General features: G+C 78.3%; 3 protein-coding genes across 13 annotated transcripts; 2 read left to right on the top strand and 1 right to left on the bottom strand.

Annotated features, from left to right (window-relative positions):
- The first annotated feature begins 2042 nt into the window (after nt 1–2042).
- Nucleotides 2043–4940, top strand: PREB (prolactin regulatory element binding). 2 transcript variants are annotated; one of them, XM_075497550.1, is made up of 9 exons: nt 2043–2211; nt 2439–2634; nt 2832–3043; nt 3248–3328; nt 3397–3521; nt 3833–4006; nt 4078–4150; nt 4278–4437; nt 4572–4940. In XM_075497550.1, exons 1-9 carry the CDS (start codon nt 2077–2079, stop codon nt 4664–4666), a joined length of 1251 nt encoding a protein of 416 aa, XP_075353665.1. In that variant the 5' UTR covers nt 2043–2076; the 3' UTR covers nt 4667–4940. The 2 variants fall into 2 exon arrangements, with proteins under 2 accessions (XP_075353665.1, XP_075353666.1); XM_075497551.1 differs by lacking the exon at nt 3833–4006.
- A 1777-nt stretch (nt 4941–6717) lies between these two features.
- CGREF1 (cell growth regulator with EF-hand domain 1) lies at nt 6718–9460 on the top strand. Of its 4 annotated transcripts, none has more exons than XM_075497563.1 (6): nt 6718–6873; nt 7650–7764; nt 8118–8189; nt 8445–8515; nt 8608–8732; nt 8814–9413. In XM_075497563.1, exons 2-6 carry the CDS (start codon nt 7664–7666, stop codon nt 9174–9176), a joined length of 732 nt encoding a protein of 243 aa, XP_075353678.1. In that variant the 5' UTR covers nt 6718–6873; nt 7650–7663; the 3' UTR covers nt 9177–9413. The 4 variants fall into 4 exon arrangements, with proteins under 4 accessions (XP_075353678.1, XP_075353675.1, XP_075353676.1 ...); XM_075497560.1 differs by lacking the exon at nt 6718–6873 and adding an exon at nt 6998–7260 and having other exon boundaries at nt 7312–7764; nt 8814–9460; XM_075497561.1 differs by lacking the exon at nt 6718–6873 and adding an exon at nt 6998–7260 and having other exon boundaries at nt 7321–7764; nt 8814–9460.
- KHK (ketohexokinase) lies at nt 9400–12247 on the bottom strand. Of its 7 annotated transcripts, none has more exons than XM_075497554.1 (8): nt 12043–12247; nt 11846–11962; nt 11435–11569; nt 10711–10783; nt 10525–10620; nt 10051–10139; nt 9813–9970; nt 9400–9637 (listed from the first exon to the last, which is right to left on the bottom strand). In XM_075497554.1, the coding sequence occupies exons 1-8, from the start codon at nt 12177–12179 to the stop codon at nt 9552–9554; spliced, it is 891 nt and encodes a 296-aa protein (XP_075353669.1). In that variant the 5' UTR covers nt 12180–12247; the 3' UTR covers nt 9400–9551. The 7 variants fall into 7 exon arrangements, with proteins under 7 accessions (XP_075353669.1, XP_075353667.1, XP_075353668.1 ...); XM_075497552.1 differs by having other exon boundaries at nt 10474–10620; XM_075497553.1 differs by lacking the exon at nt 11435–11569 and adding an exon at nt 11608–11742 and having other exon boundaries at nt 10474–10620.
- Nucleotides 12248–12318: the final 71 nt, after the last annotated feature.

A 12318-nucleotide genomic window follows, 5' to 3' on the forward strand; every position in this document is an offset into this window, starting at 1 on the left:
GCCGGGGGGCACGGCGGGCAGCGCTGCCTGCAGCGACAGGAAGGCCCGGCGCAGCGCCCGCACCCGGCCCCGCTCCCGTGCCGCGTTCTGGGGGCCCGGCAGCCCCGGGGGGCCCTGCGGCGAGAGGGGGGCTGAGCCGGCCCGGGGCCCGCGGCCGAGGACCGGGGCAGCCGCCGTCACCCCCAGAGGGACGGGGACGGCGCCCGTCCTCCACGACGCCCCTTGTCCCCTGGGGTCCCGGGTCCTGGGCCCGCGGGGGTCTGCGCCCCCAGGGCTGCGTCCCACCCACCCGCGTGCCGTGGCGCAGCCCGCGCCCCCCCCGCGCGCACCCCACTGGGCTCAGCCCTGCCCGCGACCCCCGGCCCGAGCGGGGCCTGCCGGTGCTGCCCCCCACGCGCCCCCTCCCACGGCAGCCCCCTGGGGCCCCCTGCGCCGTGCGGCGTCGGCGCAGCGGGGCGAGGGGCGGCGGGCTCGTCCCCGGGGGTCCCCGCCGCCACCGCGCGTGGGGTCCCGCTCCCACGCTCGGCCGGCTCCTTACCTGTCCCGTGGCCGGGGGGCTCCGCGGGTGGCCGGGCGGGAGCCCCGCCGGCCGGCAGCGCCGGGCGACTCGCGGGGGGCCGCGGCCCCCTCGCCTCCCTCGGGCGCGGGGGGCGGCGGTGGCCGGGGGGCACCCACGCGAGGCGGCCGGCCCCGCTCCGCGCCCCCCGCCGGCGCCCGCCCCCAGGCTCTCGGCCATGCCGGGCCCCGCCGGGCCGCCCCCGGCCCCACGCCTGCCTCGCACCTCGGCCCCGCGACGCGCCCGTGGGTCGGGGTGCCCCGGGGAGAGCCGCCGCGTCCCCCCCGCCGCCTCCCGGCGCGGCCCCGTCTGGGCGGGGGCCGCGCCTCCCCCTCCCTGGCACCGTGGGCTGAGCGGGAGGACGCGGGCTGGCCCAGCCGGAGCCTCCCCCGGCCCGCGGCCGCCCACGGGAGCCCTGCCGGCCCCACGGCCACGGCCGGGCCCGAGCGCCGGGAGGGGCACCCACGCGGGGGGACGGCGTGTCCCGGACCCGCGGGCAGCCGCGGGCCCTGCCCGTGGGGCGGGAGCCCGGTGCTGCCGCGGCGCGGGGGGCAGACACGGACGGGCCCGCCCCGCGTGGGGTCCCGGCCTGCTGCCGAGGGAGGCAGCGCTCGGGCCCCCCCGCCCCCGTCCTGAGCCCCTCGTGGGCTGCGGAGAGGCTCCCCCGCGGCCGTGGGGCCGGGCGAGGGGACGCGGGGGCCGGGCAGCGGCCGTAGGGCAGCGCCGGTGTGCCGGGGGCAGGCCGGCTCGGGCAGCGTGCCCACGGGTGACCGCCAGCGCCTGGGGGACGGGGCTGACCCGGGGGGAGCCCGGCCCCGGGTCACGAGGGGCCCCACGGGGGTCAGGGGTGCCCTGCTGCCCAGGGACGGGGTGCACAGGGGGGCTCCTGCGCTGGGCCGCAGGTGGGGCAGCCCCCAGCCCTCCGTGGGGGGCACGCGGGGGTCCCCCGTGGCCCGGCGCGGGTGCGTGGGTGCTGCCCCGCTGCAGAGGGACCTGCGTGGGGGTGGGGTAGGGGGCGGGACGGGACCCCCCCCCCGCAGTGCCCCCGCCCCCGGGGTACGAGCACGGTGCCCCACGGCACGAGACCGCCGCGGCTGCGGTGCTCGCGCGGTGTCCCGTCGCGCGGGGGGGGGGCGCACGCGCGACGCCCACTGCACAGGGGTGCCGCGAGGCGCGGCTCCCCCACGCGGGGCCCACGCCCAGGCGGGGCTCCCTGGAAGGCACACGGGGCGCCGCGCTGCCGGGGGACTGCGCGTGCGCGGCGCTGCCACGCGGGGAGCCGCAGGCAGCCGCTATCCCGGCGCGGGGCGCAGCACCCACGGACACGCAGGGCCTCCCCGCGCCCGCCCTCCGCTCTGCGCATGCGCCGCGCGGGGGCGGGGCTCGGCGGGGCGGGGTGGGGCTCGGCGGGGCTCGAGGGGCGGGGCGGGGGGCGGGGCTCTGTGTCGGGGGCGGGGCGGACGTGGCGGCGGCGCGGTGACGCAGTGGCGCAGCGGCGCGCTGACGTGTGCGGCGCAGCCATGGCGCCGCGGCGTCCGGCCGAGCTGTACCGGGCGCCGTTCCCGCTCTACACCGTCCGGCTGCACCCGCGGCGGCCGCTCGCCATCACGGCCGGCGGCGGCGGCGCCGCCAAGACCGGCATCCGCAATGGCGTGGTGCGGCTCAGCCGGGGGCGCGGGCGGGCGGCGGGCCCGGGAGCCGCGGCGGGTGGGCGCCGCGGTGGAGGAGGCCCGGGGGGCCGGGGGGGGCTGCGGGCCCGGGCCCGGGGGTGGGGGGGCGCGGCGGGGCGCTGGGGATCTGTGGGGCCGGGCGCGGGGGGGGGGCGCCCCGGGGCGGGTCCCCGCTGCGGAGCCGCGGGCTGAGGCCGAGCCCCGTCCCGCAGCACTTCCTGCAGCTGGAGCAGATCGGGGGGCGGCTCAGCGCCTCCCTGCTCCACTCCCACGACACCGAGACCCGCGCCACCATGACCATGGCGCTGGCCGACGACATCATCGCGGCGGGGCAGGACGCCAGCTGCCACATCCTCCGCTTCAGCCTGCGGGCGCCCGAGGCCAGGAGCGGCTCGGCCGGCCGCAACGGTGAGGCCCCGCGCTCCCCGGGGGGTGGCAGCGCCTGCCCCGGGTGCCGTGGGGGGCTGGGTGGTCCGTGGGGCGCTTCGGAGGTGGGGCAGCGCTGCGGGGGCCTCCTGCCCGCCCTGCGCCCCTGCGGCTGCCCCGGACCCCCGCCCGGCGGCGGGGAGCTGTGTCAGGGCTCCGTGTCGTCCGCCCCACCGCAGGCAGCGGGGAGAAGGGGCTGCGGAAGCGGAAGGGCCCCGGCCCGGTGGCGCAGGGCGACACGCAGAGCCGGACGAGCGAGGTGACGGTGGAGAGCCTGCACAGCGTCCGCACGGATTTCAGCCCCGACGCCCTGCAGAAGGCCGTGCGCTTCAACGCCGACTGCTCTCTGCTCGTTACTGGCGGTGCCGACGGCTTCCTGCGCCTCTGGGAGGTAGGCGTGGGGGGAGCTGAGGCCGGGCATCGCCATGCTAGTGGCAGCGTGCGTCCGGCGGGGAAGGCCAGATCAGCGGCGCTTGCGGTTCTGCAACGCCTTCCCCGAGCGGCCCCCGGCGCCGTGCCTGGCGGGGACCTGGGGCTGCCTTGGGGGGGCCCTGGCCCGCGGGGCGCAGCTCCGAGTCCTGGTCTGCCCCTGCAGTTCCCCAGCATGAAGAAGACGCTGGAGTTCAAAGCCCACGACGGGGAGATCGAAGATATCGCGCTGGGCCCTGACAACAAGGTGAGCGTCGGGCAGCTCCCCGGCCTCGTGGGGAGAGCCGTCCTTGGACGCCCGCGGTCTCTGCGCAGGTGGTGACGGCGGGACGGGACTTCCAGTGCTGCGTGTGGCAGCATGACCAGCTGGTGACGGGGCTGCGCTGGAACGAGAACCTGCCTGGCATCCCCGACAAGGCTTACCGCTACCAGGCCTGCCGGTGAGGGCAGGGGCTGGGGCACGTGGGCGGGGGGCTGGGAGCAGACCACCCTCACGGACCAAACGTGCCAACGCATAGCCTGGGGCACACCGAGTCTTCTCGCAGCCCCTGCTGCGTCTGCGGGGAGGGACTCCACCGGGCTGGGGGAAGGAGCGGCTCTGCCGCGGGCTCTGGGTGCAGGTTTGGGCTTGGGAGAGGGGAGGTGGGGAGGGGAGGGCGCAGGGCCCCCACGGGCCTCTCTCGCAGCCCCGGGTGACAGGGCGGCGGCGCTGGCTGTAGGGACCGACGGTCCCCGTGCTCTCCTGGGGTAGGTTCGGGGCCGTGGAGGACAACGCCGGGGCGCTGCGGCTCTACACGGTGCAGGTGCCGCACAAGAGGGAGCGCCGCCCCCCGCCCTGCTACCTGACCAAGTGGGACGGGAAGAGCTTCCTGCCGCTGCTGACCCGGCCCTGCGGCAGCGAGGTCATCTCCTGCCTCTCCGTCAGGTACCCCGGGGCCAGGCAGGTGCGGGGCGGGGGGCCGTGCCAGCCCCTGCTCACCGTCCTCCCCCCCGCAGTGACTCGGGCACCTTCCTGGGGCTGGGCACGGTGACGGGCTCTGTCGCCATCCACGTTGCCTTCTCGCTGCAGGTGAGCTGCGGGGGCGGCGGGGCTCCTCGGGGCGCGGTTGGCTGGGCAGGGAGGGGCATGGGGGCAGCCCGTGTGTCCCCCCGGGGCCAGGCTGCCTTGGGCCACCCTCCCTCTCCCTGCCCCGCAGAGGCTGTACTACGTGAAGGAGGCACACGGCATCGTGGTGACGGACGTGGCCTTCGTCCCTGAGAGCCGGCGCGGGCGGGAGCTGCTGGCGGGGAACGAGGCCGCGCTGCTCAGCGTGGCCGTCGACAGCCGCTGCAAGCTGCACCTGCTCCCCAGCCGACGTAGGTGCTGGGGGGCTGCCCGGGGGGGTGCTGGGGTGCCCACCGCCGCTCCCCAGCACGCAGCGGGGCTGCCTCTGCACGTGCAGGGGGGCCAGGGGCCGCAGCGCCCGTCCTCACCCCTCTCTCCTCCGCAGGCTCCCTCCCTGTCTGGCTGCTGCTGCTGCTCTGTGCTGGGCTTATCGTGGCCACCATCCTGCTGCTGCAGCTTGCCTTCCCGGGCTTCCTGTAGGCCCCCCCCGGTGCCAGGACGGACCCCCCCAGGCTGGCCAGCCCCTGCTGTGCCGCAGCCCCCCCCCAAGCAGACTGTGAAGCAGACGAGGGACCAGCCCCGGCCCTGCTGTCCCCGCTGGCGCTCGGGGAGCGGACGTGGGGCCCGGGAGCCGCGTGGGGCCCCACCCCGGCAGGACTGTGCCGGCTGCGGTGCGGTGTGGGGCTGGCCCCAGGAAGGAGGGGGTCCCGCCAGCCCTCCGCCCCACTGCTGCCATTAAAACTGGAGCACGAAGGCAGCGCTGTCCCGTCTGTGCTGGGGCCGTGCCGGGGGGAGCGGGGCTGGCGCCGGGGCTGCTCCCGGCTGGGGGGGCTGCTCGGGGCCCTCCCTGCCCAGCCCACGGACGCGCAGCTGCTGCTGTGGGTTTACGGTGGCGTAACCCACCCCTGCCCCGCAGCCCCCTCCCTGGCACCGTCCCTGTCCCCCTCCAGCTGGAGGCAGCCCCCTCCCCCCTCCAGCCTCCGCACCGCGTGGGGCAAGGTGCCAGACGGCCTCCACGGGGATGGCTGGGCAACCGTGGTGGGAGCCCCCCCGCCGTGGGGCTGTGCCCGCTGCCCCCCACAGCCCCCCGCTTGCCATGTAGGGTGGAGAAGGCGTCACTGGAGGCGTTGGGGCAGAGCACGGGCACGCGGATGTGGTGGAGCCGGTGCGCGGGGCTGGCTGCCCGGTAGTGCTCGCAGCAGGAGCGGTAGCCGAAGGCCTGGGCCCTGTAGCGCTCGTCGAACTCCCGGATGGCGCGTGCCGGGGTCAGGGGGGCTCAGCCTGGGGGACGGGTCCTACCCTGTGCCCGCACCGGGCCCGGGGTCAGCACCGGGCGATGCCACCAGCCCCCGGCTGGGTGTGCAGCCCCCCGTGCCCCCCACCCTCCTGCTGCCGAGCGGCGAGGCACTGGTTGAAGGGGAAGGCGTCGAGGGGCTGTGGCCGAGGCACCGGGGTCCCAGCTGGGCGAGAGGGCCGTGGCCGCCACCAGCCCCGCCGCCCCAGGTAGCCCAGCACCGCCATCCTGCGGCGCAGCCGGCCAGGGGCAGCCAAACCGCCGGCCCTGGTGCAGGGCTCCCGTACCCGCCCCGGGAGATGCCCACGGCCAGCAGCGGGGCCCGCAGGTACCGGCACTGGACGTGGGTGATGGCGGCCTCCGGGTCCTCGGCGTGGCTGGCGCGGGGGGTCCGGGGGGGGGGGAGCGGAGCTGGGGGCGGGCAGCGGCTCCCCCCGGGCCGGGCTGTGCCGGCTCTGCCGGGGGCCGTGGGCGGTCGGGGGCTCTCACCCGCCAGCCGCTCCTCGCCCCGGCGGCTGAGCACGACAGAGCCGGGGGCGCGGGTGGCCTCGCTGCGGGGGGGGCGCGGCCGGGCACGACAGGCCCGGGGGCGCGGGTGGCCTCGCTGCGGGGGGGGCGGCCGGGGAACCGGGCCGGTGCCGCGGGCTGACCCGCGGCAGGAGTCGGGCGGCGGGGCTGGAGCAGGGCACCCAGCACGGGCTGCAGCGGCCCTCGGGGCGCCGGGGCGAGGGGTGGGAGGTCCGGCCCGCGGCGGGGCAGCGCCGCTCCAGCGAGGCGCGGAGCCGCGGGCCAGCGGCGAGCAGCGGCCGCTGCGGGGCTGGAGGGGGGGGGAACCGGTCGGCGGGGCCGCTCGGCGGAGCAGGGCCGGTCCGACCCTGCCCCGGCCCGGCCCCACCCGCGGCGCCCGAGCCCAGCAGTGGCCGAGGAGGGCGGCGGGAGCGGGAGCGGGGACAGCGCCGGGACCGGCACCGGCGGCCCCTCCGCGCCCATCGCCGCCGCCCGGCACGGCCCCGCCCCTAACGGGTGCCATGACTGATGGCCACTCCCATGACTGATGGCCCCGCCCCCGGGGGAGGGCCCCGCCCCTGCGGAATGGCCCCGCCCCGCAGCGGGCGCGCGTCGCGCCGGCGGCCATGTTGGAGGCGGGCAGGGGCGCGGGTGCCGGTTAACCCCTGCGCTGCCGGCGGGGCGCGGGCGGAGCCGCCCCGGGGCGCCGCGGGTGGGGGCTGAACCCCCGGGCAGGGAGGGACCCGGCGGGCGGGCGGGGCGGGTCCCGGCGGTGCCGGCGCTGGTGCCGGTGGCGGTGCCGGCGGTGCGGGGGGACGTGTCGGCTACGTGGCCCGGGGCGGGGCGGGCGGCGCCGAGCGGCGCCGAGACGTGAGACCGGGGCCGGGTGAGTGGGCACCGGGGGCACCGGGCTGCGGGGGGGGGGCGTTGGGGGAGCGGGGGGGCACTGTGTGCGCATCGGGGCGGGACGCCGTGTGCGTGTGCGTGTGCAGTGCGTGTGCGTGTGCGTGTGCGTGTGCAGTGCGTGTGCGCAGAGGCTGCTGTGTGCGAGTGCAGCTGCACTGTGCCCCGCAGCGTGTGCGGGGAGCAGCGGGAGCGGCGTGTGCAGTGTGAGCAGTGTAAGCAGCGTGTGCAGTGTGAGCAGTGTAAGCAGCGTGTGCAGTGTGAGCAGTGTGAGCAGTGTGTGCAGTGTGAGCAGTGTGTGCAGCGTGTCTGGTGTGAGCAGTGTGAGCAGCGTGTGCAGTGCGTGCAGTGTGAGCAGCGTGAGCAGCGTGTGCAGTGTGAGCAGTGTAAGCAGTGTGAGCAGCGCGTGCAGTGTAACCAGTGTGAGCAGTGTGAGCAGCGTGAGCAGTGTGTGCAGTGTGAGCAGCGTGTGTAGTTTAAGCAGTGTGAGCAGTGTGAGCAGTGCCCCGCAGCGTGCCCACGCGTGCAGCGCGCTCCCCCCGCGCCTCGCCGCCGTCCCGCGGTGCCAGCGTGTCCCCGCCACGCTGCAGCCGGTGGACGCTCCCCGGAGCTCCCCGCCCCCCCGGGGCCGCCACTCCCCAAATGCCGTATTCCCACGGCCCTCCCAGCACCCCACAGACCCACCGTGGCCGGGCGTGGCCCCCCCCGACCCCCCCCCCAGCCAGGGGCGCCCACCCTGCTGCTCTTGCCCCGCTGCAGCCCCAGATCGCAGGATGAGGAACCTGCTGGTGGCTCTGCCACGGTCACTGTCACTGTCACTGCTGCTGCTGCTGGGCCCGGCGGCACGGGCTGCCCCCAAGGCGGGGGGGCAGAGGTATGGGGGGCCAGAGGTATGGGGGGGCACAGGTGTCATGGGGTGCACGGGTACGAGGGGGATGCAGGGGCGTGGGTGGGGTACATGGGTGCGGGGGGCGCGGGTGTGGTTTGGGGGCACAGGTGCAGACGGGGTGCGGGTGGGGTGCAGGGCCGCGGGTGGGCGCAGGGGCCCGGGTGGGGCACGGTCAAGGGCAGGGCACAGGGGTGCACACAGGGCTGCGGGGGCCGTGGGCGGAGGGGACGCAGTGCAGGTGTGGGGCACTGCGGGGACGTCAGGCCAGGCCGGGGCGGGCAGCCCCCCCCCCCGCTGCCCCCGGGGCACAGGTAACCCCCCCCTCCCCCCCCGGCCAGGCCTGAGGCCCCCACGGCCACGAGGCCGGATCCTGATCTCGACCCGCTGAGCCCGGAGCTGCCCACGCTGCCGTGAGTCCCTGCCCCTTGGGGAGCCCCACGGCACCGGGCCCTGCACCCCTGGCCCGGGGGCTGCGCACCGGGGAGTCACCCAGTGCGGGGGGGGGGGTGGGGTGGGGATGGGAGATGGGGGGGGGCACCGCTGGCCGTGGGGCAGGGTGGCCCTGCGGACAGCTGTAGATGGAGCAGCCCTGGGGCTGGCTGTGGGGCTGGCTGTGGGGCGGGGGCAGGGCGGTGCGTGCCCACCCCCGGCCCCGCCGTCCCCAGGCTGCTGCGGAGCGCGGTGCGGAGCCTGGGGCCGCCGGCGCGGGACGCGGAGGCCCTGACGCGGGAGCAGGGTGAGGCTGCGCGGCGGGGCCGGGGTCTGCCGGGGCCGGGGTCTGCCAGGGCGGGGACGCGGCCCCAGCCCCACGGCGGCCCTGCCCCACAGCCCTGCTCTACCTCTTCGTGCTGCACGACCACGACCGGAGCGGGCGCCTGGACGGGCTGGAGCTGCTGCAGCTGCTGGGAGCGGTGCTGGCGCGGCGGGACGGGGGGCGGCTGGACCCCGACACGGTAGGGCCCACGGGGACGGCCCTCGCGCCCCACGGAGCCCCCGGGCCGGGCCCTCACCCTGTCCCCACCCTGTCCCCGCAGGTGGCCGCGCTGGTGGACCGAGCCCTGGAGCGGCAGGACCTGAGCGGGGACGGGCTGCTCGACCCCCCCGAGCTGCTGCTCTCGCCCGGCGGGGGCCGGGGACCCCCGGGGCAGCCCCTCCTGCAGCGACCCGGGGAGCCGCTGGCAGGGGCTGGGGCTGCGCCCGGGGGGGGCGCGGGGGTGAGCGGCCCAGAGCAGGGCCCGGCAGAGGGGCAGGCAGCCCCCCAGGCTGCAGCCCCCCAGGATGAAGCCCCCCAGGCTGAAGCCCCCCAGGCTGGAGCCGTGGAGGCAGAGGAAGCCCCCGAGGCTGGAGCCCCCGAGGGGGAGGCGGCCCCGGTCTGGGGGGACCCCGGGGAGGGGTAGACGGTGGGGGGCTGCGGGCAGGGCTGTGCCAGCCCCGCAGTGGCCGTGGGGTGCGGTGCCCCAGCTGCCCCGCTCAGGGCACATGGTAGTGGGGGGGTCCCTGCGCCCCCCAGCCCGCGGCGGGGCTGGGGAGGACGGTGGGGCTGGGACTGTGCGGTCACCCCTGTAACGCGGCGGGACGGAGAAATACAGGCGCTGCCACCGGTGCTCGCCTGGGCCGTGGTCAGTGCAGCCCCGCGGTCGCTGCGGCCCCCGGCTGGGGAGAGGGGCCGGGCACAGCGGGGGCTTTATTGGCAGCAGGTTGGGGGGTGCTGGGTGCAGCGGGTGGGCGGCGTGCCCCGGGGGTGGGGGGTCTTCTGGCGTGGGGCGCCCGGCTCAGACGATGCCATCGAAGCCCTGGATCCCACATTTCCTGCCCGCGATCTGGCAGCCGAAGGTGAGGGCGTCCTGCAGGCTCCTCCCTGGGGAACGGGCACCTCGTCAGCCCCGGCAGCCCAAGCTGGGCTGAGCCGTGCCGTGGCCGTGCCGTGGCCATGCCGGGCTGAGCTGTGCCAAGCTGTGCCATGGCCATGCTGGGCTGAGCCATGCCGTGGTCGTGCCGTGGCCATGCCGTGGCTGCACCGTGGCCGTGCCCACCTGCCGACAGCGCGAAGATGACGGCGGCGTTGAAGGTGTCCCCGGCCCCCAGCGTGTCCACGAGGGTCTCCGGTGGGAAGGCGTCTGAGTGCACCAGCTCCCCGCCGGGCCCCACGGCGTCGGCCCCCGCCTCAGCCCAGGCGCAGATCAGCGTGGCCCTGGGGGGATGGTGGTGGTGGTGGGCGCGGGGTGCGGCCATGCCCCCCCTCTGCCCCGCACCCCTCCTGCGCCCCCATACCCCGGCTGCACGCGGCTGCGCAGCCCCTGCAGCGCCTCGGGGGCCGAGCGGTACCCGAAGTGCTGGGCCACGTCCTTGCTGATGAACACCTGCGGGAGAGCGGCTGGGACGGGGCAGCACCCCGCCTGCACCCCCAGACCCCGCCTGCACCCCGAGACCCCAGCCACACATTGGTGCACCCCCACTGCCCCGCACCCCCACTGCCCCGCACCCCGACTGCACCCCCAGACCCCGATCGCACCCTGCTGTGCCCCCGCACACACCGTGCCCCCCCCCCCCCACCGGCCCCGCCTGCTCCAACCCCGCCCCCGCTCCCCGCCCCTGCACCCCCCGGTGCCCCGGCCCGGGGTCCCCAACTCCCGCCCCGCTGCCCCGCCCCCGCCCGGCCCCGCCCCCCGGCCCCGCCCCGGCCCCGCCCCGCACCACGTGGCCCAGGCCCATCAGCGGCAGCAGCTCCGCCCGCGGCTTCTCCACCTCCACCGAGGTCCGGACCCACTCGGCCGGCGGCCGGGCCCGGTTGTGCCGCTCCACCCGCCGCATCATCGCCGCCTGCTCCGCCGCGTTCCGGGCCTGCGGGCGCACACGGCCCCTGGCACCGGCACCGGCACCGGCTGCCCCGGGTCCCGTCCCCGCGCCCCCCCCCCCCCCCCCCGGGCTCACCTCCCAGTGGATCCACTTGTACTGGGAGAGGTCGACCCGCTCGAAGTCGCGGGCCGTCACCTCGGGCAGGTTCCTGCGGGGCGGGGGTCAGGCGGGGCGGGGGGACCCCCGGCCGCGGCGCGGGGCGGCCCCGGGTGACCCCGGCCGGGGCGAAGGGCAGCACCGGGGGCGGCACCGCCCGGGGAATCATTAACGACGGCGCGGCGGGGCCCTGGCGGGGACTCAAAGGGCAGAGTGGCGGCGGCCGGGCTGGGGCTGCCGGTGCCGGAGGGGTCGGCGAGGCCCGGCAGCCCCTCCCAGCGTCCGCCCGCGTGAGCCTCTGCCGGGATAAGGGCCACGGCTGCCCCACCGGCACCGGCACCGGCGCCGGTACGGCCGAGAGAGCGCTGTCCCGGGCACCGGGCAGCCGCCGCGTGTGGCGGCGGTGTCCCCGCGGGCACCGTGCCGGCTGTCGTGCGTGCCAGAGCGCATGGCCACGCAGCGATGCCACCGCCAATCACGGCCGTGGCACGGGGGGACTGAGCGGGGGCCGCGGGGACGATCGGCGGCAATCGTGTGTGCGGAGCTACGGGGAATCGCCCAATCTGGCAGGCGGGACCCCCCCCGGGTGCAGGGGGTGGCCCCGGGTGCCCGGCTCGGCCAGGGCGAAGGCAGGGAGGGGTCGTGGCCCCGAGCCGGCCCGGCCGAGCGCTGCCCACCGGGTGAGTGGGGCCGGGGCCCTTACGTGTCGTAGAGCACGATGGTCCGGGAGCCGCTGGCGGCACTGACGACGCAGCAGGCGCAGGGCACGTCCCCGCGGGGCTGCCAGGCCACGTGCGACACGTCCACGCCCCGGCGCTGGAAATCCGCCGCAATGAAACTTAGGGGACAGAGAGCAGGGTGAGGGTCGCCACGCACCCGTGGGCGTGCAGGATGGTGCGGGTGCCGCGGCTGGCGCTGGCGATGACGACGGAGGCGGGCAGGCTGCCGCCGGCCTGCGGCACCGCGAGGCCCACGTCCACCCCGTAGCGCCGCAGGTCGGCCAGGACGAAGCTGCCGGCGGGAGAGACGCGGAGGGGCCGGCGGGAGCGTCAGGGCGGGGCGGCCCCGCGGGACCCCGCCGCAGCCCGGGCCCCCCCCCCCGCACCCCACTTACTCGGCGGCGAGCCCCGGGGCCAGCGAGCCCATGAAGGCGCAGGGGGCTCCCAGCAGCGCCAGCACCGTGCAGGAGTTGGAGGCGTTCCCGCCCCGCTGCCACCGCTGCGACACGCACCTGCGAGGCGGCGGGCCGTGGGCGCCGGGCCGGCCCCGGGAGGGGAGCACCGGCGGAGCCGCGCCCCGGCCCGGCCGTACCTGGTGTCCGAGTCCTCGGCGGGGTAGGCCTCCACCACGCTGATGATGTCCAGGCACACCAGCCCCACGCACAGGATCCGCTTCTCCCCCGCGGGGCCGGGCTCGGGGTCCCGCCGGCCGGCCGCCCCCGCCGCCATGCTGGGCCCGCTCCGCTCCGCTCGGCACCGGCACCGGCACCGGCACCGGCGCCGCCCGCCCCGCCCCGCCCCGCCCCGCCAATCAGGGCCCGCCCCCGCGCCGCTCCCCTCACGGCGCCGCCAATCAGAGCCCGCCGCC

This window comes from Mycteria americana, chromosome 3 (assembly GCF_035582795.1).
Source record: "Mycteria americana isolate JAX WOST 10 ecotype Jacksonville Zoo and Gardens chromosome 3, USCA_MyAme_1.0, whole genome shotgun sequence".
Taxonomy (NCBI): domain Eukaryota; kingdom Metazoa; phylum Chordata; class Aves; order Ciconiiformes; family Ciconiidae; genus Mycteria; species Mycteria americana.

What these genes read in the sequence shown, in the direction of transcription:
- CGREF1 (XM_075497563.1), top strand. Translation starts at nt 7,664, where the DNA reads ATGAGGAACCTGCTGGTGGCTCTGCCACGGTCACTGTCACTGTCACTG. An exon ending in CCGGAGCTGCCCACGCTGCC is followed by an intron (nt 8,190 to 8,444) that starts GTGAGTCCCTGC and finishes CGCCGTCCCCAG; the next exon opens with GCTGCTGCGGAGCGCGGTGC. An exon ending in GGCCCTGACGCGGGAGCAGG is followed by an intron (nt 8,516 to 8,607) that starts GTGAGGCTGCGC and finishes CCTGCCCCACAG; the next exon opens with CCCTGCTCTACCTCTTCGTG.
- KHK (XM_075497552.1), bottom strand. Translation starts at nt 12,179, where the DNA reads ATGGCGGCGGGGGCGGCCGGCCGGCGGGACCCCGAGCCCGGCCCCGCG. An exon ending in GCCGAGGACTCGGACACCAG is followed by an intron (nt 11,963 to 12,042) that starts GTACGGCCGGGC and finishes GCCGCCTCGCAG; the next exon opens with GTGCGTGTCGCAGCGGTGGC. An exon ending in TGATGGGCCTGGGCCACGTG is followed by an intron (nt 10,140 to 10,473) that starts GTGCGGGGCGGG and finishes GCTCTCCCGCAG; the next exon opens with GTGTTCATCAGCAAGGACGT.
- PREB (XM_075497550.1), top strand. Translation starts at nt 2,077, where the DNA reads ATGGCGCCGCGGCGTCCGGCCGAGCTGTACCGGGCGCCGTTCCCGCTC. An exon ending in GCTTCCTGCGCCTCTGGGAG is followed by an intron (nt 3,044 to 3,247) that starts GTAGGCGTGGGG and finishes CTGCCCCTGCAG; the next exon opens with TTCCCCAGCATGAAGAAGAC. An exon ending in CGCTGGGCCCTGACAACAAG is followed by an intron (nt 3,329 to 3,396) that starts GTGAGCGTCGGG and finishes GTCTCTGCGCAG; the next exon opens with GTGGTGACGGCGGGACGGGA.